Below are 27,575 nucleotides of genomic sequence, written 5' to 3' on the forward strand. Positions count from 1 at the left end.
TGGTGTTCAGGCCAAGACTCATCAGGATATTCTCCATGTTCAGAATACCGTTGCGCAGACCAAGCGTGAGCTAGTCACAGTCCCCGACAAACGCAGTTCAGGGTACTCGAACAAGCAGCTCACACACATTTCTCACATGTCACCAACCAAAGCTTCTTTATGTATATGCTTTAGAAATAATCATATTATGATACCATGATTTTAGATTCTTTAAAGTTATCTCTTCCCACCCCAAGAATTTCCTGGGATAGAAACTTGGCAAACAATCTAACTAACTTTTGGTCACTACTCTGTAAGGACTTAAATGTAACATTGATTTTTAAATGCTCCAATTCATGATGGTATCAGATGTGTCTCTCACTTTGGAGTTCATTGTTAGGAAGAAGAAATTGAATTGCAGTGGTCTTTCTTTCCCCAAACACTGCCGTGATGTTGGTAAAAGGACCACTTCTGAGATTATATGTGAATGTTTTGAACTGAGAGCAGACTCTCAGTTCGTTCATGATAATATCAGATCTTTTTCTAGATAGTTTATATTTGCATATTCCTGTTGTCATGTTGTTCTTAGAGAATCTAACCAAAATACAGAGAGGGCCTCACAGGGTAGGACACTGGGCACTACAATGTTGAGAGAATGATGGAAGGGACTAGCATGCAATGCATGACTTCAGATGAAATGTTAGACAGCTCATGGTCTACAGATGTGTCTCTTACAGATCAGCATTTCCTCCAGTGACCTAGGACAATGGCAGTAAGTACCCCACCCCAGTCATGCATCACTGCCCTCAAAAGGCTTGTAAAAATTTGTTCCAGTTTGTACTTGTAAAGGAGAACAATACTTATTTGTTAAATGTCATAAAATGAGAGGACAAGTGTTAAAATACTATACTGAGTATATCACAGTGAACGTTGTTGTGTTCAGCCAACCTCTTGAGGGGAAATTGAATAGTTCTGGAGTAATTGATAATTTTCGTGAGTAAATGGTTTTGTTGAGGTTTTTTTGTGTTTTAATATTAAATATTGAGGGAGACATAATTTGAAATGTATACACTTCCAATTTCTTCCATCTAATGTATCATAAGTGAAGGGGAAACATAATTTTAAAGATACAAAATAGTTTTTTGTTCTTGCCTTCTACACGTTATCTGAGACTTGGAGGACATCCAGTAAGACTTGTCTTATCTGAAATATTTACCAATACCTAATAAACAGCCCTTCTCTGCATTTTCTTTTCATTTGTTAAACTGAACAAAAGTTATCATCCTGAATGCTGTGGGAAATCAGACTCAGTGTATCTCCTCTCCTGGAGAAATGTGTGCTTGGTGGAGGCCTGTGACTGTCTCCTTAGCTGATGAAGCTGTTTGGATAAGGCGTGGGACCTTTCAAGTCAGTGTTGTGGTTCTGATCCTCAAGCCACCCATTTTTTTTTTTCCCCTGACTTTCTAGCCACAGATCACCATTCTGATTTTATGCATTAAACAAAATAAGTATCAAAAGTAGCATTTACAGCACTGTCCTCCTAACAAATCCCTAAAATTCACTACCTTATGATTTTTATGCATGCCCAGGATCGGTGTAATCTGCCCAAAAGTCGTTCATGAACTTAAATGTCAGGTAAGAACACAAGGTTTTGGTCCAAGTCGATGTGCTCAACACTTCTTCACCCATAGCCATTTCCTAAAGCATGAACACAGATTTCAGAATCCAGCCCTGACCTTTGCCCTCAGACCTCTAGCACGTAGACCTCTAACTCTTTTCTCTGTGGGATAATCTAGAGTATAATTACTTGAAGGTGATACAGGTCCTCTGTTCTGACATTTGTGGTTGGACTAATGTTGACAAAACATTGGCTGTCTTGTGGCTGAAGGCTGAAATGGAATCAGTATTTTGGGTGACTAATAACAATGGTGATAAAAGAAAGACCATATAGGTTCGAAAACCAAAGATGTTGACAGTAAATTTTACAAGAATGTCAGAAAGCGGCACAGCTGTGTTTAATTCACGGCATCATAAAACTTGCCTAAACTTAAATGACTTTTTGATGTTTATAGTTACCTTTCAGAAAGGATACGTGAGTGGCGGAAGGAAATTAGAAATTTTACAGTGGCGGGAAGTTCACATCAAAATTTCAGGGTGATGTTCTTCACACTGTGTTGCAGTAAAAATAGAGAATGTGCTACACCCTCTTCATACGTATTTTTGCAGGGAGAATGCTTATCAAAGCATCTCTTGAGGAAGTCATCGTTGCCCACTACCTGTGAAGAGCTGAATCATTGGCCTCTTTTAGCAGATGGATAAAAATTTAGAACTCTTGATCTTAGCAGTGGCAGCTAAAATACTTATTTTAGTCTCTCTTCCATGGTAACGGGAAACGAAACTAGAGAAGACAGTGTGAACTAATGGATAGAGTGTTGGACAGGAGGTTAGGAACCTCTGTTCTGTTCTATTCCCAGCCTGCTACTGGGTTGCTATGTAAACTAAGATAAGCCAGTCAGCCTCTCTGCACCTCATTATTTTCCATTTGTGGAAACATAGGTAGAGACATTCCGTACTTCGCTCTTCACAAAGATACTGTGAGCACCAGCTTCCTCTGAAGAAGTTCATAGTATCTTTTGGTTAAAAAGAACTATAGAAAATAGGTCAGTGGCCCTGTTCCTTTTTGATGACACCCTGACCACCTTCTCATAGAAGTTGTCGCCTATCTGAGCTGCAAAGCAGGGATCATTACAATGGGCTTTGTACTGCATGGAAACCAAGATGGCGACCCTGGAGCCGGGTTTGAGTCTTGGGTCCATCACGTGCTAACCTCTACAATCTGGGACAAGTGAGCAATCCTAGATTTCCTCATCCATAAAATGGGGAAAATGAGAGCACTCATCTCCGTGGAATGGGACGGAGCTTGAGGCATTTTAAAGAGCATTGCAAACATATGGACCCATAATGCACTTTACAGAAGTGTGTAATGACTTTCATCGCCAGGACAAATCTTCATTATTATCATGGCAGGGAAGGTAAAGCATCACCTTTGGTGTTGGTGTCCTCTAGGCTTTTCTTCCCAGAATGGCTGCTCGCTCTTCTTGCTGACTGCTTGTGTCTGACTCTGCCACTCCCATTGGCCCTGGACCCCGAGCTCCTAGTCACTATTATCCATCATACCTGTAATAATTGAAGGAGTGTCCCCTGGAAGATAGGAAATCCAGATTTCAGAAGAGTTGCAAAATGGAGAGATAATTGACAGTTGGAAGCTATGTCCTGATTTTTACAGAAGGTGAATGCAGAAAACACAAGAGGAAATAGAAGAATAGTTAACAATTTACATGTTGTTGATTAAACCTCTCCTGTCTGCTTTCTATAGTGGTAACCATCAGGGAAGTATAATGGGAGGGTACCAAGAAATAAATAAATTACTTAAACATAAAGAAAAAGAGTTTTTTGCATTTTCAAAAACCTAAATAAAAATCTTTCTGTTTCAGGGATTAAAAACATTAGGAAAGTATAAAAGTTTAGGGTTTGATGAATATTATTGATTTTTTTTTTTTTTTGGCAACTTACTGTAGTGTGGGATTTCAAAGATTGAATAGCGTCTAAGAGGTAATCATATGTTTCATTGATTTTTTTTTTTCTCTTTTTATTATTAGAACCAACCTACATCACAATTGATCCGCCTGCATGCGGGGAGTTATCAAACTGTACGCTGACAGAGAAGGAGTGCCTTTATGGTTTCAAACTTGATCACAATGGTTGTCGAACTTGTCAGTGCAAAAACAGTAAGTATACAGAAGATTGTGCCCTTTTTTCTGGGCCTAATAGGGTACTGTCAAAGCATATTATGTGATTGAATATCTTTTTCATTCCTATTGATGACATTCCCTTAGCAATCTGAAAGAAGAAAAGAACATTTATACCTAACACCCCCAAATACGTAGTCATTTGGAGGGAAAGAGGTGCTCCTTTATTCTTCCTTGTATTCGGATACTCCCTCCTGTCCAGCTGCATCACGGGGGCAGCCCCCCAGGCTGTGGAGGACACGTCTTCCTAACCCCCCGGTCCGTGCTGTCTCTGACACCATTGTTGGGGTCATCCAGTGACAAGGCGGTCACCCACACAGAGGCTGTCACATACCACGTGTGGCAGCCATAATTCTCAGAATGTGCCTCACACTGTTTATCCCAGCTCTCTTCCATGTAAATTCCAATCATGTCTCGGGCCCTGCCCTCTGAAACTCTAGCCAGAGTACATTGCATTGCTCCCAGGGGGGTTGTGGGGGGGAATGAATTGCCCTTCATGTTTAAAATGATTTTGAATCCCCCTGATTCTTCTGCTAGAATAAACATCTTCAGTCCTCTCCACCATTCTGCACGCTACGTTACCTAGTTTTTAGAACTTTCTTGGTCCTTTCCATCTTTGACGTACGTACAAACCGTCACTATCTTTATGTCAGTGTGTGGCCCAGAAACAAACAGAATACTTCAGAATTTGATCTGATTTGCGCAGTGCTGTGGTGTGGCCTAAGTTTGCATTAGCACTTTGAATTACACATTATGGGCCAATCCTGAGTTTACAAGTTACAGAACGTGTAGGTGCTTTTTACATCAGCTGCTGGTAGGTGGTTCTTCATTCGTTCTGTATTTGAATATTTATTTTTTTTTAATGATACAAATACAGGGCCAAATTAAACAAGATATTATCCTGAGAATTTTAAGCCATTTTCCAACTATTTGGAATGTTTTCAAATCTTCATGATGTGATAAGCATAACTTGAGCATCCTCACCCCAACTACTGAAGGAGAATAAGTTGTGCAGAACCAAGGACAGATCCCCATTGCACAGAAGACCTTCCTGCAGAATGAAGCGTAATCCTGCCTCCCTCAGCGAGGTCCCTCAGCCAACATGTCAGCTCCATCTCCACACGAAAGTCTGGAAACACTCCCATCTGTATCTTCTCTGGCATCAAAACACACTGTATTTGTAGCACTCTTTTGCCGGAAACCCTATTTTAAACATAAAATGAAGTTAGTGGGGCACAGCTTGTTCTTCGTGAACCTACAGCGACTCCTGGGCGGTCATTGCTTTCCTTGCTCACAAATCAACATGTTTAACAGTTCTTTCTGCAGAACTTTCAGTTGGGCATGTCCAGCTTGGTTTCTGTAGCTTTGGAATCCTTTGTCCCTTTTGAATTGACATCTGGTGGCCTCCTTGAGTTTTCTGAAATCTCTTTGTTCCCTCTGATCTCTCAAACATAGACAGTGCTTCTATAATAAGCAGGTTCTCCATGAGCCTCTGGATATAATTATCCTGGGCTCCGAGCCTTGGAATTACTTATGTAGATAGATGCTTACTTTCTGATTTATTAGTTATCTTAGGCTTTATGTCCTCTTAACCTTAATCACCCAGCACTTTCTTTTATAAGAATACTTCTGATGAAGAAGACAGACACTGAATAGGAGTTGAGTAATTGAGTTTTTTCCATTCACGTGTCCCCATCACTCTGCCTGCCTTCTGGAGTTGGTGCTAAAACGGAGTTTACAAAACTGTTGTTGGGACCCTGGTGGTTACCATCTTTAAATGTCCTAGAAGCCTTCACGCATCGGGGCTGTCCTGTTTGGAAAACTAAATTCGTTAGGGAGCTGCCTTGCCATCCACATATGTCTGTGTAACTGGCCAACTTCGTTGTTGTTGTTTTGATACCAACACAATTTGTATTGTATTATGAAGAGTTTATTATATTAACAGTTTTCAACTCTCTTGAGCTACTCAGCTCTCTGATCATGGGAGCATACCCCAATTTTTTTCTGAACTTTTTGAAGTCTAAAAATACAGATTTCATCGCGCCTGATCCCCCCGCCTCCCACCTTCACCGGGGCTTTGCTGTTAGGGACTTTTTCACCACGTGGTTATGCTTATATCAGACCCCTGGCACTTGACAAAGAGCCCTTTGTAGTTAAGTCCAAAGAAACGATTTTCCTCCAGTTGTCATTGAAGCGAGTCAAAAGTGGATCACTGGCTTTTTGCAGGGTGGCTGTTAGGACAATTCTGCTCTGCCTGTCTTTGCAGTCCTGTTGCCTTCCGGCTTTGTGACAGGAATGTGCATGTATACTGACTGCCTGGCACCTACAGTTCATTAACATGCCATAAGAGAGAGGTACGGGAGACTGTTGCATTTTGTGTCAGTGGTTTGGGTTTTTTTGTTGTTGTTGTTGTTGTTTTGTTTTTTTAAGATTTTATTTATTTGACAGAGAAATCACAAGTAGGCAGAGAGGCAGGCAGAGAGAGAGGGGGAAGCAGGCTCCCTGCTGAGCAAAGAGCCCGATGCGGGGCTCGATTCCAGGACACTGAGACCATGACCTGAGCCAAAGGCAGAGGCTTAACCCACTGAGCCACCCAGGTGCTCCTGTCAGTTTTTTTTAATAGAAATCTTGATTGGCTGTTCATTATGTGCAGATTTTACTTAGTTGGAAGCTAGATCTCTGGTCTTATTCTTCTTTCCCTCCTCCTTCCTTTCTTCTTCTGCCTCGTGTAATAGAGCACCTGCCAAGTTCTTGGTCCTGTACTTGGTGTTCATGCCACAAACGTGAATACAGTATAAGATGTCCTCCTGTAAGCAATACACTAATGAAATATCACCATTTCAAGTCAAATTCTGTAACTTACAAATCCTGTGAAAAGGAGGCTTTGGTCTTTTTCATCCAGGCACATGTTCGCACCAAAGGTGGGAAGGAACAGACCCATTTCCCAGGGCCTTGCTGGGTGCTTAGCAGGCGTTGGTTGAGCCAGTGAGCAAGGAGCCATCAGAATTGGGGACGCCATCGGACATCATTCTTATTTAAGATCTCCTTCTGTGATCTTGCCATTCTGACCACATATCCATTTTATCAAACTGAGATTCTTGACCTGGGTTAGTCTTTTGCCGTCTCACTTGCTGCCACCTGGTACCTAAGGACATAATTAAACACCAAGTGGCATTGTTGGTTTGTCTGTATCCTACAGAAGTGTGGTCATCAAGCAGTCTGTTCTCACTCCCGTGTCATTAGTGACCTAACACCTCTGGAAGCCATACCTTTAGGAGGGGAGTCAGTAAACCAAACTGCCCAGATTGTTAGTTGTCAGACCCCCGTCAGTGTTCGTCCCCTCACTCCCTCCCAGGCTCCGGCAGGAGACTGAGCCACATCTCGCTGATCATGACAAGTCGCTCAGAGCCTCCGTGTCCTCCTCTGTAAAGGGCAAATAATAATACCTAACTAATGGGTTATTCTGAGGACTGAGTAAACTAATGAATGCAAAACTAGCTTTACTAGCCAACATATGGTAATTGTTACTCTGTTTACAGAAAATGATCGCTGTTTTCCAATCCATCCACTTCTGAGTCAGCGCAGGCTGGCTGATTTGGAAAGCTCCCGGCTTCCCCACCTTTGCGCCAATACAACCCTGCCTCTGCTTCTTCCTGTCCTCTCAGGACACTCACACGAACAACTTCCCCTTTACCTTTTAATTTTAACTGTCAGATATTCTCATTCTCTTTCACCTAGTTTTAGAAAAAGGAAACTTCCTTGCACTAAAAGATGGCATAAGTGTGTTCTCTTTCCCATTGCAGCTACTTGATAAATACTCAATTTGTCTTAATTTTGTTTGCATCCATCCAACAAAACCCATTTCACATGCTGTGGCCCTAACCATCCATACCTCACTTTTCTCTTAGGGATTAGACCTTGTTTATATAAACCACAGGCATCAAGATTGCTTAAAATCAGACCATTGCCCAACAGATAGAAATTTCTCCCCTGTTCACTGCTTTATTATTCACTCACCCTTTTTTCATCTAGCATTTGTTGACTGCCTACCATATGCCATGTACTTAGGGATATGCAAAAGATAAAAATGGACTTTATCTTCAACTAATAAGAGACTGTAATGATATTGCGGTTTAAGCATATTATACACACCCACTTTAGATCGAAACTTTTATATTGAAATTAAAACCCAGTGTTAACAACTCCTTCAAAAAATAAATGGAAGATGTAGGACAAAATATTCTCTTGTGTGAACATACCATAGCTTTGCTACTTTAACCTGTAACAAATAACAACATTCTTATACCACTGCCCAGCAAAGTAATACATCAAAGGCATACAGAGAATTTAAATTATCCCTGACTCATTTTCCCATATTTAGAATAAAGAATAGAAAGATAGGGGTACCTGGGTGGCTCAGTGGGTTAAAGCCTCTGCCTTCAGCTCAGGTCATGATCCCAGGTTCCTGGGATCAAGCCCCACCATCGGGCTCTCTGCTTTTAGGGGAGCCTGCTTCCCTTCCTCTCTCTCTGCCTACCTCTGCCTACTTATGATCTCTGTCTGTCATATAAATAAATAAAATCTTTAATTTAAAAAAAAAAGAAATATGGTAGAAGACGTTTAAGTACAAGAGCTACAAAAGTTAAAACTAAAATCATTTCAGTGTACTGTTAGTAACCTAATACTTGTGGATACAAGCTATTAATAACATTACTTTTTAACTGAATAGACACGCTACACTTCAGCTTACTGTGTGAACTATATGTAGTAAGTGACATCTGTATCAATTAAATGCCATCCATCTTTTGGCATCTTATTTTCTACAACTTTATATCAAGTGGATTTGACTGGATTATTTTTAACTTCTCTTCCAGTTTTAACATTTTGTAATTCTATAATAATGCTTTTATTTAGAAGCTGATGCAGGCATAGCAAATTAATGGGAGCCAGAAGAGGAAGCCTTCCTACTTTTCATGAAAAACTTATCTTAATCTGGCATCCAGGGAAGGTTGCGGCAACAAATACAGGGAGGCAGACTCCAGGCTTCCATTTCGTGATGACTCAGAGTCAAAGTCATAACTAAAGCCCAGATTCAAGACTGGGACAAGCATTTGTAGTGTTGCATTTCTTTATTTAATCATCTCAGCACCTTTGTGGTGTTCCTGACTAACAGGTTAGTGGGAATTGCCAGTGTCCACGAATATGGACAGAGAAGGGACACTGTCACATTGGGTTCCAAATGTAGTTACGTGGTACTCACTTAACCTGAAGGGCAGGTACAGTTGTGTCATATTTTGGCCCCGGGAGCTAACAGCACTTTTTCTCCAGAGTAAACAGAGATGACTGCATAGCTGCTGTCCGCTGACTGACGCACAGGCTGTGTACTTTGCCGTTACTTATCACTTTCTCTTCAGTGGTAATTCTCCCCCATAGATTAGGAAGCATTTTTAGATCTCAGTAAAGTCATAATGCTAAAAAATTCTGAACGTAAGGCCACCGTTCTTTCTTTCTTGCTACCTTGAGTGGTGTGCTAAAGCTCCTCAGACAAACTTATTAAAACCCCACTCACCTATAAATAAAGTATTTCTGCTTGGTTCTGCTCTTTATGTAAAGGTTTGCCTCGATGATACATTTATCATTGAAATGATACATTTATTAAGAAAAATCCGTAATTGATACATGGACCTAGGACCACCTTATAGTCTTTAATATTCTTCCTTTCTGAGTTAGAATATGGTATTTTGAGATGTGTATCAGGTGCCAGTGTTTTCGAAGATTTTAAGTACTAGCAGAGTAAGTTTTTCCATTTTGTTGTTTTTCTCTTTCTATGGCAGCCTCCAGAGTGGAGGAGTAAATAGCAGGAACCTTGATCAATTCATTCATTCAGCAAATGTTTATTGAATGTTCATTCCAAGCTAAACACCGTGATGGCACATAGGCTGTATAAAGAAAGAAAATAAGGCCCTACCCCAGAGCCCTCTTCTGATAGGGAATAGAACGGAGACAGGCCCGGTCCACAGTGTTGTGACTTAAAAATTCATGGAATAGAGAAATCGGCTTACAACTTTGAATTCAGTGTCAGAGGAAAAAAGGTGGCTGTGAAGGTCTTCTCCCTCCTTCATCATCCCTTAATGACGGAAAGAAAGGAAAACTGATGACCTTTCAAGTCCTATAATTACAAATTTTTAAATGAGCCATTTAGAATTTTGCTTTTAAGGTTGCAAATTAGTAATTAGTTGCTTCGCAGTGTGATACAGACCCACAGGGTTATATTAAATATGTGTAATGAAAGGTTTATGATCAGGACAGAGTAGAAAATTATACCATAAATCACATTTTCCTCTCTAAAAGATAGCAGATTAAATGTTTGTGTATTGCCAGCTAAGATTCACAAAAAGATGCTCTCTTAAAATATTTGTGCAAACCCTGAACCCATCTCACCTATTAATTGTAGTTCAGGGTCTAATTTTAGATGATAAACAAGGTTTGCGTGTGGAGGGGATACGTGCGTTTTCTTTTTCTTAATAACATGCATTATTTACAACATATACGCTTTAAGGGCATCCAAATAAAACAGATTGGTTATTCTGACAAAAATAGTCTCTTCTTCCCACCTTGCCGGCCCATGCAGAGCAGTCACCAAACATTGCCACACTATTGCCGTCGCTGTGTCAAACTCTTTACATTTGATTGACTTCCAGACTCTGCATTAAATGCAGACAGGCCACAGGTTGCTTCGGCACGAAGCTAACAGCACTTTTTCTCCAGAGTAAACAGAATTGACTGCATAGCTGCTGTCCGCTGACTGATGCACAGGCTGTGTACTTTGCCGTTACTTATCACTTTCTCTTCAGTGGTAATTCTCCCCCATAGATTAGGAAGCATTTTTAGGTCTCAGTAAAGTCATAATGCTAAAAAATTCCCGCATGCTTCTCTCACCTGAACGTTTGTGTTCCCTACATCACCTTGCAGAGCCCTACCTCACACCTTCGGAAATCTTCCTAGAAGACATTGGTGAAGCTGATCTCTCTAGTACTTCCTTTCACCTGCCACTGTAGCTCCTCCCCCGCCTTGTTTAAATTCTAAAATAATGTTACTGCTCACTAACAGGACACACATCACACCAAACTCTGCTAGGAGTGGAGAGTTTGAACATTTCAGATAGTGGATAAAGTTTAACGTAGACGTTTTGGCACATAACACTTTTTAGTCAATTAGGCCTATCCAAAGAAGTGCTGTTCGTAGGGCCCTGGATATCAAAATGAAACACTGACTGTTTCATTTTGTATCATGTTGTTAGACTTGTTTCTCTTTAAAGAAATGCTTTAGGCCGCATACAATGTGCAGTGTCCCGGGATCATATGTAAAACTCCTAAGAGAAAACATTGTGTGAACAGTGAAGAATGTGTTTTATCCTGAGTGTTTAGTAGGAGCAAAATATATAATGCTGTTGGGGTGTAAGTGTCTAACTCTCACATTTTAACAGTAAATGGTGATCAGTAGTTTGAGGAACTCATAAGAGCAAGTTTGGTGAAAAAACAGCACTCTGTCTCATCCACACCTCCGATTGTCATTACCAGCCTGCTCTTGAACACCAGATGGAGATACACTTCAGAAATCTATTTTTCTGGGCTTTATTTTCTGGATTCTGGACTAGTACCAAGACGTGGAGTTACGTTGGGATTACCATGGAATGGCGGCTCCATAACTTTTGGGCATTCCTCATGCCATAGTGCAATCCAGTATACTGTCTAGCATATAATGTAGGCTAGTACAGTCCCGGCTAGCATTCGCGTCTGCGGAAGAGGACCGGAAGACTAGGGGCAGGACCCAACGTGTCCACAAGTTCACCAGCACCTCACACCCTCCGCCTCTCTTCACAGGGGAGGAGCTGTGCTCGGGCCTCAAGCGAGGCTGTACCTTGGACTGCCCTTTCGGTTTCCTGACCGATGCCCACAACTGTGAGATCTGTCAGTGCCGCCCACGGCCCAAGAAGTGCAGACCCATAATCTGTGACAAGCATTGTCCGTTTGGATACCTGTAAGTACTTCCTGACCCAGAAGCTCCCTTCTTAATCATCCGTAACTTAAGGAAACGTCCGAACTTATTTTTGTTAATTGTCTCGTGCGTGTGTGACGGGATCAGGGATGCGTGGAGTCCAGAAGACCTGTGCTCCTTTGTTCAGTGAGTCAGAGAGCAGCGAGGGGCGGGTCTTACTCTTACTCTTTGATGAGAGTGGGCCAGAGACTCGTTCTGCCACTGTCCTCTGGGCCTCTTCTGTGAGACTTCCTCATGGCAGGGGCCTTTGGACAGGGCCTGGGGCAATGGAATTGTCACGAGACCCGAGTATTGCCCGTGCCGCAACTTTTCATCACTGTCCCAGTGACTGTAGGGCAGTAATTTACTTACTAATGTGTACTTTTAAATCAGCGGACAGCCACTCAGTGGCCGTGCGGAACGTGCTTATTTGCCGCACCTCCCTGTCTGATCCTGGGTCTGGTCTGTAATACCTGTTTCTTCATGTAGCAGTGCCTTTTATGTTTTTCCTTAGAGATAAGAACTTGTGTTATATTTTCAAAAATTCTTTGTTGAGCCAAACCCCATTGAAAATCTAAATTATTCCAGGGGGGAAAGGCAGTTCACATTTGTTTAGAGTCTGTACTAACATCTATTTCTGCCTTTGTATTAAGATAGTTCCTTAAAAAATTGTCTTTCATAATCTTGCTTTATCAGTTTTTTTCCTTAAAGATTTATTTATTTATTTGAGAGACAGAGAGAAAGGCACACGCATGCGCGCAGAGGCAGGGAGCAGGTCAGAGGGAGAGGGAGAATCCTCAGGCAGACTCCCCGCTGAATGCGGAGCCTGACGCGGGGCTTCATGTCACGACCCTGAGATCATGACCTGACCCAAAATCAAGAGTCAGCCAGCCACTTAACCGACAGAGCCACCGAGGCGCCCATCTGCCTTTCCAATTTTTAATATATTTGTGTAATGCTAGTAATTATGAAGAATGTAGATTGATCATCTCATCCCTGCCGTCTTTAAGTTACCATTTTTATGGTTCCTCTTAGGAATTCAGTTTAGCAGGGATTGGGGAATCTTTACTCTAATTTTGGGATAAATGGAGAATGTTCACTATCCTTAAAATGTCCCCAAATTAATAAACCGTCATTGCTCTTAATCCTAAAATATGACTATGATACCAGTAAAAGTATAATTATTTCTTAGCTTCACTTCTAACATACAATAAAGTATTGTTATAGTAAGAATAACTATAACCACCTGCTGCAGTATTACGACAGCTCAGAATCAAGGTTCAAATCCAACCTTCACCTTGGAGAGCAATCCCTTAGAGGACTGTGGAGTCCGTATCATGTTCCTGCCGGTGAGCACATTCACGAGGACCAGGTAGACCACCACCACAGACAAATGAGGACTTTATCGGCTAGAATGTGTTTCAAGGACAGCGTCTGAAGGAGAAATGTTGGCCAGACACCATATGGGAGTGTTGGGATGAAGGCAGCCTTCCGTGCCCCTTACCCATACCTGCTGAGTGGACTGTCCCTCTGTGTGTGCAGCCTTCCAGAAGGGGTGGGTGGACAGGTGGAGGGGTATCTAAAGGAATGAACAACAAATCAGGTAAAGCCTTGAAAGACCTTAAAAATGACTTACCTGTCATGAGTATGAATAATTCATTTAATTTGCTCTTCTCATCATGTTGACCTAAATATATAGATGCTAGCACTCAGCTCTCATTTCATCTAGCAGATTGTGGTTTAATTGTCACTTGGACAGTGGTACACCAAGGGTTTCCCATAGAGCTGTCTCCTCTCAGAGTCTCTTGATTTATCCAAGATGAAAAAGAACAGGGCTGTGTGTGTGTGTGTGTGTGTGTGTGTGTGTGTAGTTGAACACCACTGTTGCCACTTGGGGCTACTTGGGATGAAATCACAGGGTAAATAGAGTAACTCCTTCTTGTCTGAGGCCTAAGTAAGCCAACTAGGGCAAAACCTGCAGAGGAGATGCGGAGTCTAGGAGAAGACTCCGTCCAGCGGCTGGTGGACAGGACCCAGAGTAAGCGCCTCTGTAACAGACAGGGACATTCTCCTTTTACAGAAAAGAAGGAATGTTTGTTAAGAATTATTTTTTTTTTTTTCCAAAAAAATCTTCACTTGAACTACTGTGATGTATTTCATGAACACATATTTATTTATTTAACATCCTCTTTCCAGTCACAAAATTGAGGCAGTGCGGTTTATTAAAGCGCAGCCTTTTCCTTTTATCCCACGTGCTTCTTTGTACCCTGTGTCCAGAGCGCTGTTCGGCTGATCAACTCCTTCCCAGCTCGTGAGATCATGAGTGTACTTTGATTGCAGGGCTTCTCAGAGCTTTTATTCTTTATTAGTCTTGGTCTAGCGTTCCCAGGTCTGTGGAGCCTCAGGTTCTCCTGTCTGCTCTGAGGTCAGTAAAGTGCTCATCGGTACTGCTACTGGCGGGGCACCTGGGTGGCTCAGTTGGTTAAATATCTAATTTCAGCTCAGGTCATGATCCCCGGGGTCGTGGGATGGAGCCCCGCAGCAGCAGGGTATCTGCTTGTCCTCTGCACCTTCCCCTGTTCTGCTTGCTCTCTTGCTTTCTCTCTTTCAAATAAATATCTTAAATCTTAAAAAAATATATTTCTACTAGTGTCTGAAATTTCTCCAAGATTGTGGTCATGTGAGGCAGGCTTACCCTGACAAAAGGAGGACTTTGGCCCCCGTGCTGTCCCAGCATTGACCAACAGTCTGCCCTTCGCCGTCCCATTCATGGAGTTACGCATTCATCTTTTTTATATTACGGTACTACTTTTCCTAATTAAAACAACAGTCATGTCTTTGAGGCTCCGACAGTCACAGCCCAGAATCACATCGCTCCTTGGGCAATTCTAAACCTTGGCCACAGGAGGGTGGTGGTCATGGCCATGGAGAGCTAATTACACATCACTCCACAAGTTTTTGAGAGCCTAAGTCAAGTCATTCTGCTTAATAGTAGCATCCCTTCGACGATCCTTGGTCTGAGCGCTTGATCATCACTTGAGACTCGGATTTTCTGACCTCTGACATTTTAATTACCCAGGAAGAATAAGCATGGCTGTGACATCTGTCGCTGCAAGAAATGCCCGGAGCTCCCATGCAGTAAAATCTGCCCCCTGGGTTTCCAGCAGGACGGTCACGGCTGCCTTCTCTGCAAGTGCAGAGGTAAGTGCGAACCATGACCCTCCCCCCCTTCCCTCCTCAGAGCAGCCAGGGCTCAGACACAGAGAACAGAGGACATCATGTAAATGAGACTGGTTCAGTGACAGTTGTCTGCTCAGACACAAATGTCACTCTCTGTGGGCCCATCCCTTTTCTTTCCATCTCATTGGTATAAGAGCTCAGAGTAGAATTTAAAGCAAGCATGTGACAGACAAGCACATTTGACCAAATGAATGACTTCTTAGTTCTTCAGTTTTACCCATTTTAGGAACATTAGCCTAGAGCACCTTTACCTTGACCCTCCACAGCTGCTTCTGTCTAGCAGCAGCTGGATACAGTTGATAACCACAGAGAGCCCTTGGTGGGGCTGAAGGCGGGCATGGCTAAGCAGCCTGCTTGTCTATTTTCTGGTAACTCCATTTTCCATGAGAATTTAAACTTTTGAATGAGCACATGCCAGCCTCCGTCTCCACATACGCACAAATCCCGGGCATACATTTTGTCTGGGTCTTCCTGTTCAAGACATCCCTGAGGCCCCTCGAGCGTGCACCCTGAGTGCCATTTCTGCTCTTACCCCAGCTCCAGCCTGGCCACCCACCCCAGGGTGCTTTGGTTGTCAGCACGATCCACAGATTCAGGAGTAAAAGATCCTGCAAGTTTGTCATGTGTTGTTTTTTTTTCAAAGTTAGGCAGTTTTCACCCTTAGTGTTTTTAAGGGGTCAGAGTAAACAAAAATCTAGTCCCTGCTTTGATTGTTGCACTGAACAAACATCTGTTAGTTTCAAGAGGCCCAGGATTTTCCCACTGGGTGACTCCTGGAGTGATTATTCTCCATACAGTAAACATACGTGTACCATTTGCTATGAAATCCGTGCTTGTCTACTCTACAGAATATGCGGACGTAGAGGGAGAGGGGTAAAAAGCAACCGCAGTCCTGTCAGAGGTTAGCATATTTGCAGGGTTTTTTTCCGATTTTTCTTTTTTCAAAAGTGAGAGCCTGTTCACTTCTTGTCACGAGCCTTTCCCGTGTCATGAACCGTCCTTTATACCCGTGATTTTCGGTGGCTGGGTCGCATTACCTGTGAGGGCACTACAGGCTGTTTCTCCCGTGCAGTGGCTGCTTCTTTACCAGGCTGCCTTCTGTCTGTCCAGAGGTCCCTGCTCCAGCCGGGCCACCTGTCCTGTCAGGCACATGTCTGTCCATGGACGGCCGTCACCATAAAAATGAGGAAAGCTGGCACGATGGGTGCCGGGAATGCTACTGCCACAGTGGACGGGAAATGTGTGCTCTGATCACCTGCCCGGTGCCTGCCTGTGGCAACCCCGCCATTCATCCGGGACAGTGCTGCCCGTCATGTTCAGGTAAAAGCTGGCTGCCGTCTCGTGCGCTCCCTAAGCAAATGACTTCTGCCTTGCAGGGCCTCATCACCTCTGTGACTCTGGGGGACACGCAGGGGACGACCCTCGGAGCACACTGCCGCACTCCGTGGCTTTTGTCAGCAACGGCCACAAAGTCAGCCAGGTGCTATCAAAGATTTGCAAAAGACCAGGGAAAATGCTCAAACCCTAAAACGACTCTCTTCGTTTTTTTGTTGGTTTACTCAATGATACTGGTCTTTGACCTGTATCTTTGTAAAGGTTTGCAGACCTAATGCTCTTAAACTCCAGCTCTCCGTTTGACAGATAATATATTAAGGCTGAGGGGTATAGTTAATTGGAAAGGATTGATGCGAACTTTATTCCATAAAAGCTTATTACTTACAAAGGAATATTTGAGAGGAAGAGAATTATCGAAGTCTTTGGCTGTTGCCCCTTTTTAAATGAACGGCTGTGTGGTATTCCTGCCAAATGGTGGTATTTAGAGGGCCCACACGTCCCAAACATTTCAAATCCTAATGATGGTAATCAAGAGAGGTTGCTAGAAGAACAGATGAGATTATGTAACTCATGGGGGTCTGAATTACGGTTGTCAATAACAGTAATTATTACCATAATCCCTCAGTTAGTGCCTTTCATCCAAAGAGCTCAACATAGTCTTACGTTTATTATTCCTTCCTCTCTGCAAGCTACTTGAGTTAGGGGAAAGTGCGATCAGACAGTTTTTCGTTTGGAAAAACAGACATAGAAATACTAGCTCTCTTACCCAAGTCAAATAGTATGCCCAAAGGCCAGGGAGAAATGAAGTCTTCTGATTCTTGCATCACATCTCGTAAAGTTGGAATGGATGTGCTATCAGATTTCAGAGCCCTAATTACTTCTCCTCTGATCAGTCCTGCCCCACATCCCCCTGTGGGTGGATCCACCGATGCAGTGGGTTACATCAGGAACCTGAAACCTGCCTTTCTCCAGTAAGGCAGGCCTGCCCGGAGAGGGAAGGTGGCCCCGTCTGCCGTGACCAGGGTGAGGAGAGGGACACTTGATGTCCCTGTTAGCTCTGAGTGTCTACACCCCTCAGTAACTAAGGTATCAAAGTGACAGACAGCCCCATACCCCTGTAGAGGACCAGATTATCATGTTTGTTTTGTTTTCCCCATAGTTCAGTCCTTTGTGTCCATATTGAAAGTTTCCTTTTTCACACTTTTTTTAGTTAAATATGAAAAACCACTAGTGTCCATTGACACAGAAGATAAATGAGCAGTTTAATGAAACAACTCTATGTTAACTCTTTGGAGAAGGAAAAATCATTTGTTCCAATGAAGACCCCATGCTTTAATTTTAGGCCTGAGTGTATGGAGTGTGGATTGCACCCGGGTCTTTGCTAAACTTGTACTGAGTGAAGAGGTCTCAGCCAGACTGGTTCAAATGCAGAGATGTTACTAAGAACAGATGATGGACTTAAGAATTGGAAGTCAGTGGAACCAAAATGAGTTTTCTCTGTTACAGAGATAAGGAAAATTCTCCTGTAATACACACAGGATTATTGAAGTATTATTTCATTGGTGAAAATCTAGATATACGTGTATAAACACACACACACACACACACGCACACACAGATACATGAAGATACGCAGGTATCCATATCTATTCTTACATTCTTCTCCTGAGAGACCCCAGAGCTGTTGCATTCAGGGATTCCTATTTAAATATTTTCTCCCCTTTTCCATTCAGGGATCAGCTGTTTTCCTTTCTGGGATGGGTGAGCAGCTCCTAAACTCTCCTGATAGAAGATTTACCAAATGATACTGTTTCGCAGGTGTTTTCTCTCTCTCTCCCCGTGTCTCCTGCTGCTCCTGTGTTCGCCATGAGGCACGGAGTAAGGCAGAGAGGTGAGCGAGAGAAGACTCCCACAAACACGCATCGCTGTCTCCTGGCCACTGCCCTACATGTCAGTGTGTGGAAGGGCGCTAACTGAGGGTGCCTCTCTCAGTCCTTTGTGAAAGAAAAAGGCAGTAGCAGTAAGGGGGACTTTTCTAACATTAGTTCAGAGCTGCTTTGTCGAAGTTTTGGTCTTCTCTGTAAACCATGCGTCCCCACTCCTTTTCATCCCGATTTTGTTCCTCTCCCCTTTGCTCACAACTGCAGAGTTTGTGCACATCAGCCCTGGCTCGTGTCCCTTCCCCGTAATGGGTTCATGCACAGTTCCAGTCTCTGTGTTCTGTTGAGACAAAGCTGTAGACACAGTTCCCTTCTGAGCTGGAAGTCAGCCCACACCACTGCATGTTATCAAAGTGCTTGACTCCCGTGCTGACCACCACTTTGAATGTCACCGCAGGGAAGCTTCTCAGAGATTCCAGTTCTGAGCACCCCTGCACAGACAGGGTGGCTGTCCTGGAACCGGTTTCCACTGAGCCCCAAGCATGAGCTGGCTACTGTGCCTCCGGACTGTTCCTCGGCAGGGTTCACCACTGCCAACGCTCTCTTGACATGCTTGTTGTATTTGGATTACCCGAATATGCTTAAGGTCCTCATACTGCTTGTTTCCCTGGCACAGCCTCAGGGCAACTCCCAGCACCTCTGCAGACATGTAAACATTCAGTTCCCTCTCTGTTATTATCATCTCACCAAGACACCAAAATCGCCTCTCTTCAGAGGAAAGAAATCATAGTTATCGCGGGTCTCTGGGCCTTGACTGCTTCTGATGATGACATCACCAAGTAGATGTTTAGTCTCAGGTGAGGGTTGCCAGACTGTTGATTCTGAAAGAGCATTCCTGTTCAGTTTGCTGGTGGCTGGTCTCAGTTGGGGTGCGGCCCACTCAACAGCAAGATGGATTTCCAAGTATCACCGTCCTCAGGATCTCAGAGCTAAAGAAGAGGATGGGGCACACAGATCAGTTGGAAGTCGTGTTTAATCTGGAGGCATAGCCGTGATCCAAAAGAACAGTCTTGGGTTCAGATTCCTTGTCTGGCTTTAATACTGAGACCTCTGTTGTTCATATGTAAAACAGGAGCCTAGCACTACCTTACAAGGTCGGTGTAAGGAATAAATAAATAGGGCACTTAGCATGGAAATTGGACCACAGTAAGCATTCAGTAAGTGAGAGATTGCTATTCTAGACACTTCCACACAGTCAGAGCTGCCCTAAGAGGCCCTGTTCTCTTCACGACAGGAAGTGTCCTCTCCAGGTAATTGAATTCCCTTATTGAATTCTGTCATTATTGTTGACAGACTGGAACCACTTGAACCTCCCTTCTTGAAACCAGCTCTTCTGCTGTCACCTTCTGTTCTGTGCATAGACTGTTTCCTCACTGTTGTCTTGATAAGAGCAGAGGGAGCCCCTCTACGGCCACTTCTTCTCTGTCCCTTCGAGCAGACAACACCAGGTTCTTCGAGAGCTGGTGAGACTGCAATTGAATAATTTCCTGTGTTTTCATTTTCTGTCATTTCCCAGATGACTTTGTGGTGCAAAAGCCAGAGCTCAGCACCCCCTCCATTTGCCACGCCCCTGGAGGAGAGTACTTTGTGGAAGGAGAGACGTGGAACATTGACTCGTGCACACAGTGCACCTGCCACAGTGGGAGGGTGCTGTGCGAGACCGAGGTGTGCCCACCGCTGCTCTGCCAGAACCCTGCACGCACCCAGGACTCTTGCTGCCCGCAGTGTACAGGTGACTGCGCCGCGCCCTGCGAAGCCCTGGGGTGGGGGAGGCTGTGGCGCAGGCGCCGTCATCGGGCGGGTCTCACGCACCCTGTGGAGCCGCACGGGGCAGCGGCGCGCCAACCCCAGTGGCGGGTAACCTGGGCAGGAACCTCTGGCAGCCAACTTCCCAAGTTCGTTCCCTTCCGTCAGCCACAGATGTATGTAATGAATGTGCCTTGCATCTGCTGCGCCTTTGAGGGAAAGGAAGATGGTTTCTTTTTCTGCCGTTCCTTTTTCTTAACTCTGCATCTCAAGAGACAGCCCTGCTGCACCAAATCATTCCCTATGATTTTGCAAAGGTGAAAAGTCGTCTTTGTCTTTCACAGATGTGAAGAGCAGTTATTGATAAGTCATGTAAATAAAATTCTTGGGGCGCCCAGGTGGCTCAGTTGGTTAAGCAGCTGCCTTCAGCTTGGGTCATGATTCCAGGGTCCAGCCCCACATCAGGCTCTCTGCTCAGCAGAGAGCCTGCTTCTCCCTCCCCCTCTCCCTGACGCTCTGCTTACTTGTGCTCTCTCTCTAACTCTCTGTCAAATAAATAAAATATTTTTAAAAAATAAAATAAAATAAAATTCTTTGCATGTATAAGGGTGGCAAAGATACTTTTGAGAATGTTAAACAGGAAATTGCTAAAATATGCATCATGTTCACCCCCTCAAAGCTGGGGTGATTGATAAATTAAGATCAAAAGTATTAATTTGACTGGTACTACACATGCACCTAGAGTATTGTTTTCTTTTACTACTCAAGTAATCTGGCCCTGACTGGTAAATATATGTCATGAGACAGATATAACAAAATTGTGTCAGGATTTTAAGCCTAAGTTCCTGGTTTTATAACTAAAGTGGCACTTGTAATTAATACTGGAATATATTCTTTTTTCCAGAAGGTACTTGGTATATGTAAAATCACTGAATTGACAACATAACTAGTTTATTTTGTTGTTACTTAATCTCTGGTCTTTTTTTTTTTTTTTTTTTTAAAGATTTTGTTTATTTATTTGACAGAGAGAGATCACAAGTAGGCAGAGAGGCAGGCAGAGAGAGAGAGGAGGAAGCAGGCTCCCCACTGAGCAGAGAGCCCGATGCGGGGCTCGATCCCAGGACCCTGAGATCCGTGACCTGAGCCAAAGGCAGAGGTTGAACCCACTGAGCCACCCAGGCACCCCAATCTTTGGTCTTCTTAATTTAAATTAGTAACCATTTACCTTCTCAATATCCGTCTTTAGAGTAGTTCTGCTCAGTAAAACATAAACCTTTGTGTTTCATCACTTGATATTTTATCACTCTTCTGTTCATATTGCAAACCCTTGTAACGTTTTTCTGTTCTCTTCCTAAAGGAGGCTAACACCCCTGAGCACTAGCATTGACTTTAATAACTTAATGCCTGGATGGCTCGTCTGTTCCTTTTGTAGAACTTGAGAGATACATCAGTGCCAGCCTTCATCTTAAACATTAGGACTTACTGCTTTATACGTCAGTATTCCAGAGGTTACTCTTAGATCTGTGAATAAGCGCTCTTGGAATGCTCTTATTTTAAAATAAGTCACCTGCCCCATAATTGATCTTTTTGAACTTTCCATTCATAGTTGTGTTGCAGCAATTCTTAAAAGTCCTAAAATGAAAATACCATTTTCTTCACAGTAAGTTTCAGCAGTAGCTTTGGTAAAGGGTGTATTTCACATCTAGAAAAGGGCCATCTCTAATCTTAGAATACTTACATTCTAAAGTAGTCCAGAAACAAGATACACGTGCAGTTAGAGAAGCTGTGTCCCTCGTGGTGACACGGCACCCGAGGGGGACAGTCCCCCTCGGGTGCCGTGTCACCATTCCCACTGTCCTTCCACTTCCCCTTCCCTCTGCCCTGGTTTAGAGCAAGGTCTGGAAACAGAAATGGGTTCCCAGAGAAAGATGGAGCGTCCCTGTGGGTGGTGACACTTCACCAGGGTAGGAACAGGAAGAGAAGAGAATAATACGTCTTTCTTTTTAAAGATTTATTAAATCTCCTTCCTTCTTTATTGTTTAGAGGCGGAAAGAAGCATAGCGTAGGAGAGGGAGGTAGAGTAGAAATCAGAAGAAAGAACGAGCACCCGTGAAAGAGCAGATAAAAACAAATCGAGCATTAGTAGTTGGAATCAGAAATAAAAAGAAGGGGTCCCTGGGGTGGCAGAACAATAGGAGGAGAGGCCTAAAGAAGGAAGAGGCCATGGGCAAGATTCCCAGATGACCTTTTCAGCCAGGACTGGGTTAGGTGTCTCCTGCACCTCCGTTTCGGCTCCCCCTCTAGCACTGATCACGCATTCCCGTGTCCCCTGGGGCCTTCTCCGGGTTTTACCAAGAGGCCTCTAGACTCTAGCGTATCCATTTCACCTGTTGTCCGTAGCGCCGTCATTGCTGTCCCTGCTTCCTCTCCTAAATGTTTAGACATGAGGAGGGTGGACACTGCTTACAAGGGCGAAGATAGCCCAGAGGAACCTAGTGGCAAAATTATCCCTGGACCTGGGTGACCCCGAAAAGGTCTCACCCCCATCTTTAACCCATATAGATGTCATCGGTGGAACTGTCCCTAAAATCAGACCCAGAGCACACTGGGAGCAGTGGGACCAGTGTCTCTTTTCCCCTTAGGACTGACTTTGGGACTGGCAGTACGAGACAGGGTTCTGTGATTTTGAGAAGAGGGCACGGACCCAGTCCATTTTGCCGACTGCCCTCTGTTCCTCAGAGAGAGCCCAGAACAAAGCAGTTCCCTTGCTTCACAGAGAGAATCTTGTCAAGTCCAGTTTCGTGGCTGTCGGATGTATTCAGGAGGTGGATAGAAGGGGAATGTGAACATTAAAGCTTCCACATCACAGGGATGACCACCTGTCTATCCTAGTTATGTCTGTTGTGTGGCTGAAAATGGCGGACTTCAGGAAACTGGTTCTAAGAGGGGCACATGATCATTCATTTGACCGTTTAGCCCTTGAGAAAATGCAGAGGTTTGCTAGGGGGAACATCATGGCTGCTTGTAAGCTCTGGGGTGGTGAAGGTGGTTGACAGCACTTTCTCTTAGCAGCACGGTGACATTTCTAACCTAGGAACCTCACTATCATGTTATCCTTTGTTATACTCCAGTCAGGTTTCTGCTCGAGGGTATACCTTTTTATGTAATTTCATTGAATGCCAAGACCCAGAGAGACCTCTGGGTTTCCCGGTAATACTCCTTTCTGTTTCAAGTTGTAACTGTTTCGGGGAGCCCTCTGGTCAAAGTCTTTAAACAGCAAAGACAAACGACTTGCAGATGATTTCTCTGTGGGTACATCCTTATGAGTAGATGTCCTGTTGTCTGTCAGCCGTTAACACGAATGCCTGAAGATCAGGGTGGGACATATAGGGGTGTTTCAGTAGGTGCAACGAAAGTCTGTTTGGGTATCGAAAGGTTAGGACTGCACACGGGTACAAGTCAGAGAAAACCCAGCCACAATTTTTAAACAAACAGAAGTTTCTTTTCCATACATTCGAAAAAGTTTGGAGGCAGGTGTTGATAGCATTGATTCGGTGTCAGAGATATCAAGGTCCTTACCCTACACGTATGATCAGGATATTACAATTACAGGCAGCACACTTGGATTCAAGGCAGGAAGAGTGGGCGGCACGCTATTAAGAAAGTAGAAGCTTTCCCAGAAACCCCCTCATTTAGCCACAAACACGTGACATGACCACCTGGAAAAGCAGGGAGGAGGGGTGTCTTGTCTGACTTACACCCATCGTGATCTGAATCCTCAACCACCCACCCGCCAACCCCTCCCTCCAAGAAAACCAGGATTTTGTTAAAGCAAGACTAGAGTGAATGTTGTTACAAACTACTTAACAGAATCTCTGTAACAGGTCTTTTGTGGTCTTTATTGTTTGGCTTTTAAAATGGAAGACCCTGCACAGTCAGATTTGCTGTTTGGTGTCTAAGTTGTTTTCACAGCAGTTACTCAGAGCCCCACGTGACTGAGTGCGCTCTTTGTAAGATGGCATGAAACACACTGTGTTGCACACAATTGGTGGCCAGTAGTGTCTTCTTTTCCGTACTGACCTTATGTTCATTTTTCCAGAGGAACCTCCTCAGCCCTCCTCCCCCCATAACGAGAGCGTGCCTAGTTACTGCAAAAACGACGAAGGGGATATCTTCCTGGCGGCCGAGTCCTGGAAGCCCGACGTTTGTACCAGCTGCGTGTGCATGGATAGCGTCATCAGCTGCTACTCCGAGTCTTGCCCGTCAGTATCCTGCGAAAGACCTGTCTTGAGAAAAGGCCAGTGTTGTCCCTACTGCATAGGTAAGACCAATGGAAAACACCTTTCGTCCCTACCAGTGGCCGTTAAATCGACGTTGGCAGCCATTTGACTAGATCAGTTCATGTTTGTGACATGTTACACGGACCCCAAGGGGTGCCTGAGGAGGAGAGCGATGCGAGACGCGTGCTCGCGAGACAGCCTGTGAGGAGTGAGAGGCTCTCTCGGAATGCTGTGGTGTTCCCACGCCGTCCTCCCCGGCTGGGCTCCTTTGCTTTTTGGATTTTCAGGATGGAACTCTCTTTCTTCACCCTGTTCTTTGCAGTGGTCCTTCTGTATGTGCACAGAGCCCTGAGCACAGGAGGCTTGCTGCTGCCCTGAGATCCACTAACTCTGAAACACAGACTTCATGGCCCGGTTGCTCCTCGTGTCTGCTGCCACCTCCCCGATCCCATTTCAACCATGCACTTAGTTGTCCATGTCGAGGGCCTAGAGACCCAACACGAGGCCTGAGAAACCGACAGAGTCCTCTGCTTCTTGTGACCCGTGGGGTCTAGCCCGTCAACAGAAGACGTCCGTACGTTTGCCCCTGACGTCTGTACTGAAGCTAGTTGTAGGGACATAAGCCAGATGCCGCTCTGGAGTCCAGAAGGCAGGGCTCAGACAGCTGACAACTCTCTCAAAGGCACAGTCGCTGCTCCCAAGGCTCTTACTCTCTTTAATTGCTTTTGTTTTGAGTGAAGCTTGTGAAATCAAGAGAAAGACAATGATGCATCTCAGTACAGTAGTGAACCTGTAAGCGGAGTAAGCAGGTGACGGTTAGGCAAGCCACGCTAACTGCAGGCACCATGCATTCACTGCTGGAGATTGTCGCCTGCTTTCTAGATATAAGTCATCACGCATATTTGGGGTGATAACTTGAGGAAAAGGGGAACTCTGGCCACGGTGTTTTGTAGCAGTTCCTGTAGATGAACTGATGAATGTGCTCAGGTATATGTTGGCCGTAACTCGAGCTCATCCGGACAGCTCCTTCTCCTTGACTGCCGGACCTCTGGCCCCTAGACGGGGAACCACTTCGGAGTCTCATTCTGCACGTTGGTATATAGGGAGATGGAAAGAGATTCTAAAAACACAATTTCTGTTCTCAGGAATTTTACAGAGCTAGATTTTTCTCCGTGTAACAGCCAGAGAGTTTAAATGTGTGTTTGAAAGCTGAGTTTTCTTCTTTTAATAGAATGACTGTCTCGGTGATCCATTCTTCCAACCGTGATGCTTTTGAGAGAGGATTGGAAGCTATAATCAGGATGAGACAACAGCTCTAGACCAGGAGTGGCCCAAGCAAATCAGGACATACGGCTGCCCTATCTTTTAGTGACCAAACAATGTTGGGTTCTGCTAGAATACCCGTAAGCTTCGTAATTCATAAGTGGGGCCAAAAAAATGTATCAAGGCATACATCCAGCTGAGTGCTACGTAGCTTTTCAAAGAACCGGCCAGTATTTATACAAAAAATGTCACTGCCTTTGTTGAGATCCAAATAAAAGGTGTAGAGTGGCCACTATTTCCGGCCAGGGGATTGGTGGAGAGGAGAGTTGTACAACCAGGACTACCATATTTAAACATCAGAACTTAGGTGAAGTTTATGAATCAGTCAGGGGTACTTAGATAATACTTAGAAACCAGGGCCCAGGTGGCTGCAAATGCCACATTTCCTTCAGAGGAAAAACTCTGGCAGTGACTCTCTCTCATCTTGAAAATTTGCAGATTTTTTTTGTTTAGATAAGCAAGTTCTTATGTTTTGCTACTTAACTGATAAATTTGTACTCAGTAAATTATTCAACTAATGAGTTTCTTTCCATGATAAATAGTAAATCACTTCTTTCTCAAAACCAATTTAACACACTTAAATTGATGAAAAGGAACCTTCAAGTCAGTATTCTGTGTCTTTCTTGTATTTTGCTGTTGTTTTGGGGTTTGTTTTTGGTTTTTTTGTTTTTTTTCTTTTTTCTTTTTTGGCCTTCCTATATCCTTTTCCATTTCCTTCGTGATTTAGACTATACGACCTTTAGTGTGGAGAGAGAAATACCAATTTGGTCCAAATGTTTTACTTTGACTTTAAGTTAGTTTGCAAGCATTTTCAGTAAATTTTGGTTTGTAAAGCTCATAATAGTACAGTGGAAATTGTTTCGGTTGTACTGCCCCCTGACCACCACCAAAAACACAAAAAGTTGTAGGTATAATTGTACCATGTGAATCTAAGGCTTATGTTCAGGGTAACATTGGGGAGACGTAACATCCGATGACTAATACTGGATGCTGTTACTCCTTCATCTTAGCACTTATTACATGTTTTATTTTTGAGTCACTGAGCCCTTTCTCTATGCATCATATGTATTTTGCAAGTAGCCTTGTTAGATTGGCCTTCATCCTTCCTCCCCGTCATGTCCAAGCATACGAAATCACGTTCAGTCCATGACTGTGACATGAAGATTCCCTATCTGGCTCTCCAGGTAGCTCCCTTGGCCTCTTCTGGCTCGTTCTGTTATCAACTTCCTGTCAGCCTGGGCCCTCTGTAAGGGCTCCAAGCCTGGGCCTTGCCAGCACATGCTGCAGGCGGTGACTGACTGTGTCTCAGCTGCCAAGCCTGAGTCACCATCCACAGATCACCTAGCGAAGAGACAGGCCATCATTTTGCCTGTCCTAAAGCACCTGATTATTTCTCCTAGGCCCACAGGACCAGTGCTTGCCTTGTGTCCTGTTTGAGGCTCCCTCAGTTTAGAACCAGCTCGTTCTTAACCTAGATGGTTAGCTGGGAGCTTCCATGCCTCAGCCCAGCCTGCAGGACTGACCTCACCGTGGCTGCAGGTCCCTCGATGGATGTTCTCCCTAATTAGGTCTCTCAAAGACAGATTTCTGAAAACCTCAAACCAGTCTTTAATCTGACTTCTTTTTTAGTGATAAAACCCCTAAACAAAAGCTTGCTTCTTTCACCTTGTGAAGTATCCTTTTTTCTTACCATAAGAGAATTGAAAAGTGGTGATCCTACAAAAAGTAGTATAATTACGAATATTTGTGTTCCTTTCAGCTAAATTATCAAGTTACTAATGTGCAATGATAATACTTTTCTTTTGATGTGTGAAGACCTCATATTAGTGTGCCAGTATAATAGAATGTGTAATACAGACATAATTAATAGGATTGGTGATTAATTT

The 27,575-nt window shown here is 43.9% G+C and overlaps 1 protein-coding gene across 6 annotated transcripts in view; it reads left to right on the forward strand.

Annotated features, from left to right (window-relative positions):
• CRIM1 (cysteine rich transmembrane BMP regulator 1) overlaps window positions 1–27,575 on the forward strand; it is a 189,020-nt gene that overhangs the window by 134,042 nt on the left and 27,403 nt on the right. For 5 of the 6 annotated variants that reach the window (XM_059188639.1, XM_059188638.1, XM_059188636.1 and 2 more), the window contains 6 exons: window positions 3,639–3,767; window positions 11,672–11,828; window positions 14,905–15,026; window positions 16,176–16,385; window positions 19,857–20,072; window positions 24,186–24,407. In XM_059188639.1, coding sequence (XP_059044622.1) covers window positions 3,639–3,767; window positions 11,672–11,828; window positions 14,905–15,026; window positions 16,176–16,385; window positions 19,857–20,072; window positions 24,186–24,407 — 1,056 coding nt within the window. The remainder of the gene's footprint in view (window positions 1–3,638; window positions 3,768–11,671; window positions 11,829–14,904; window positions 15,027–16,175; window positions 16,386–19,856; window positions 20,073–24,185; window positions 24,408–27,575) is intronic. The other variant, XM_059188637.1, reaches the window with a different exon arrangement.

This window comes from Mustela lutreola, chromosome 9, assembly GCF_030435805.1.
Source record: "Mustela lutreola isolate mMusLut2 chromosome 9, mMusLut2.pri, whole genome shotgun sequence".
Taxonomy (NCBI): domain Eukaryota; kingdom Metazoa; phylum Chordata; class Mammalia; order Carnivora; family Mustelidae; genus Mustela; species Mustela lutreola.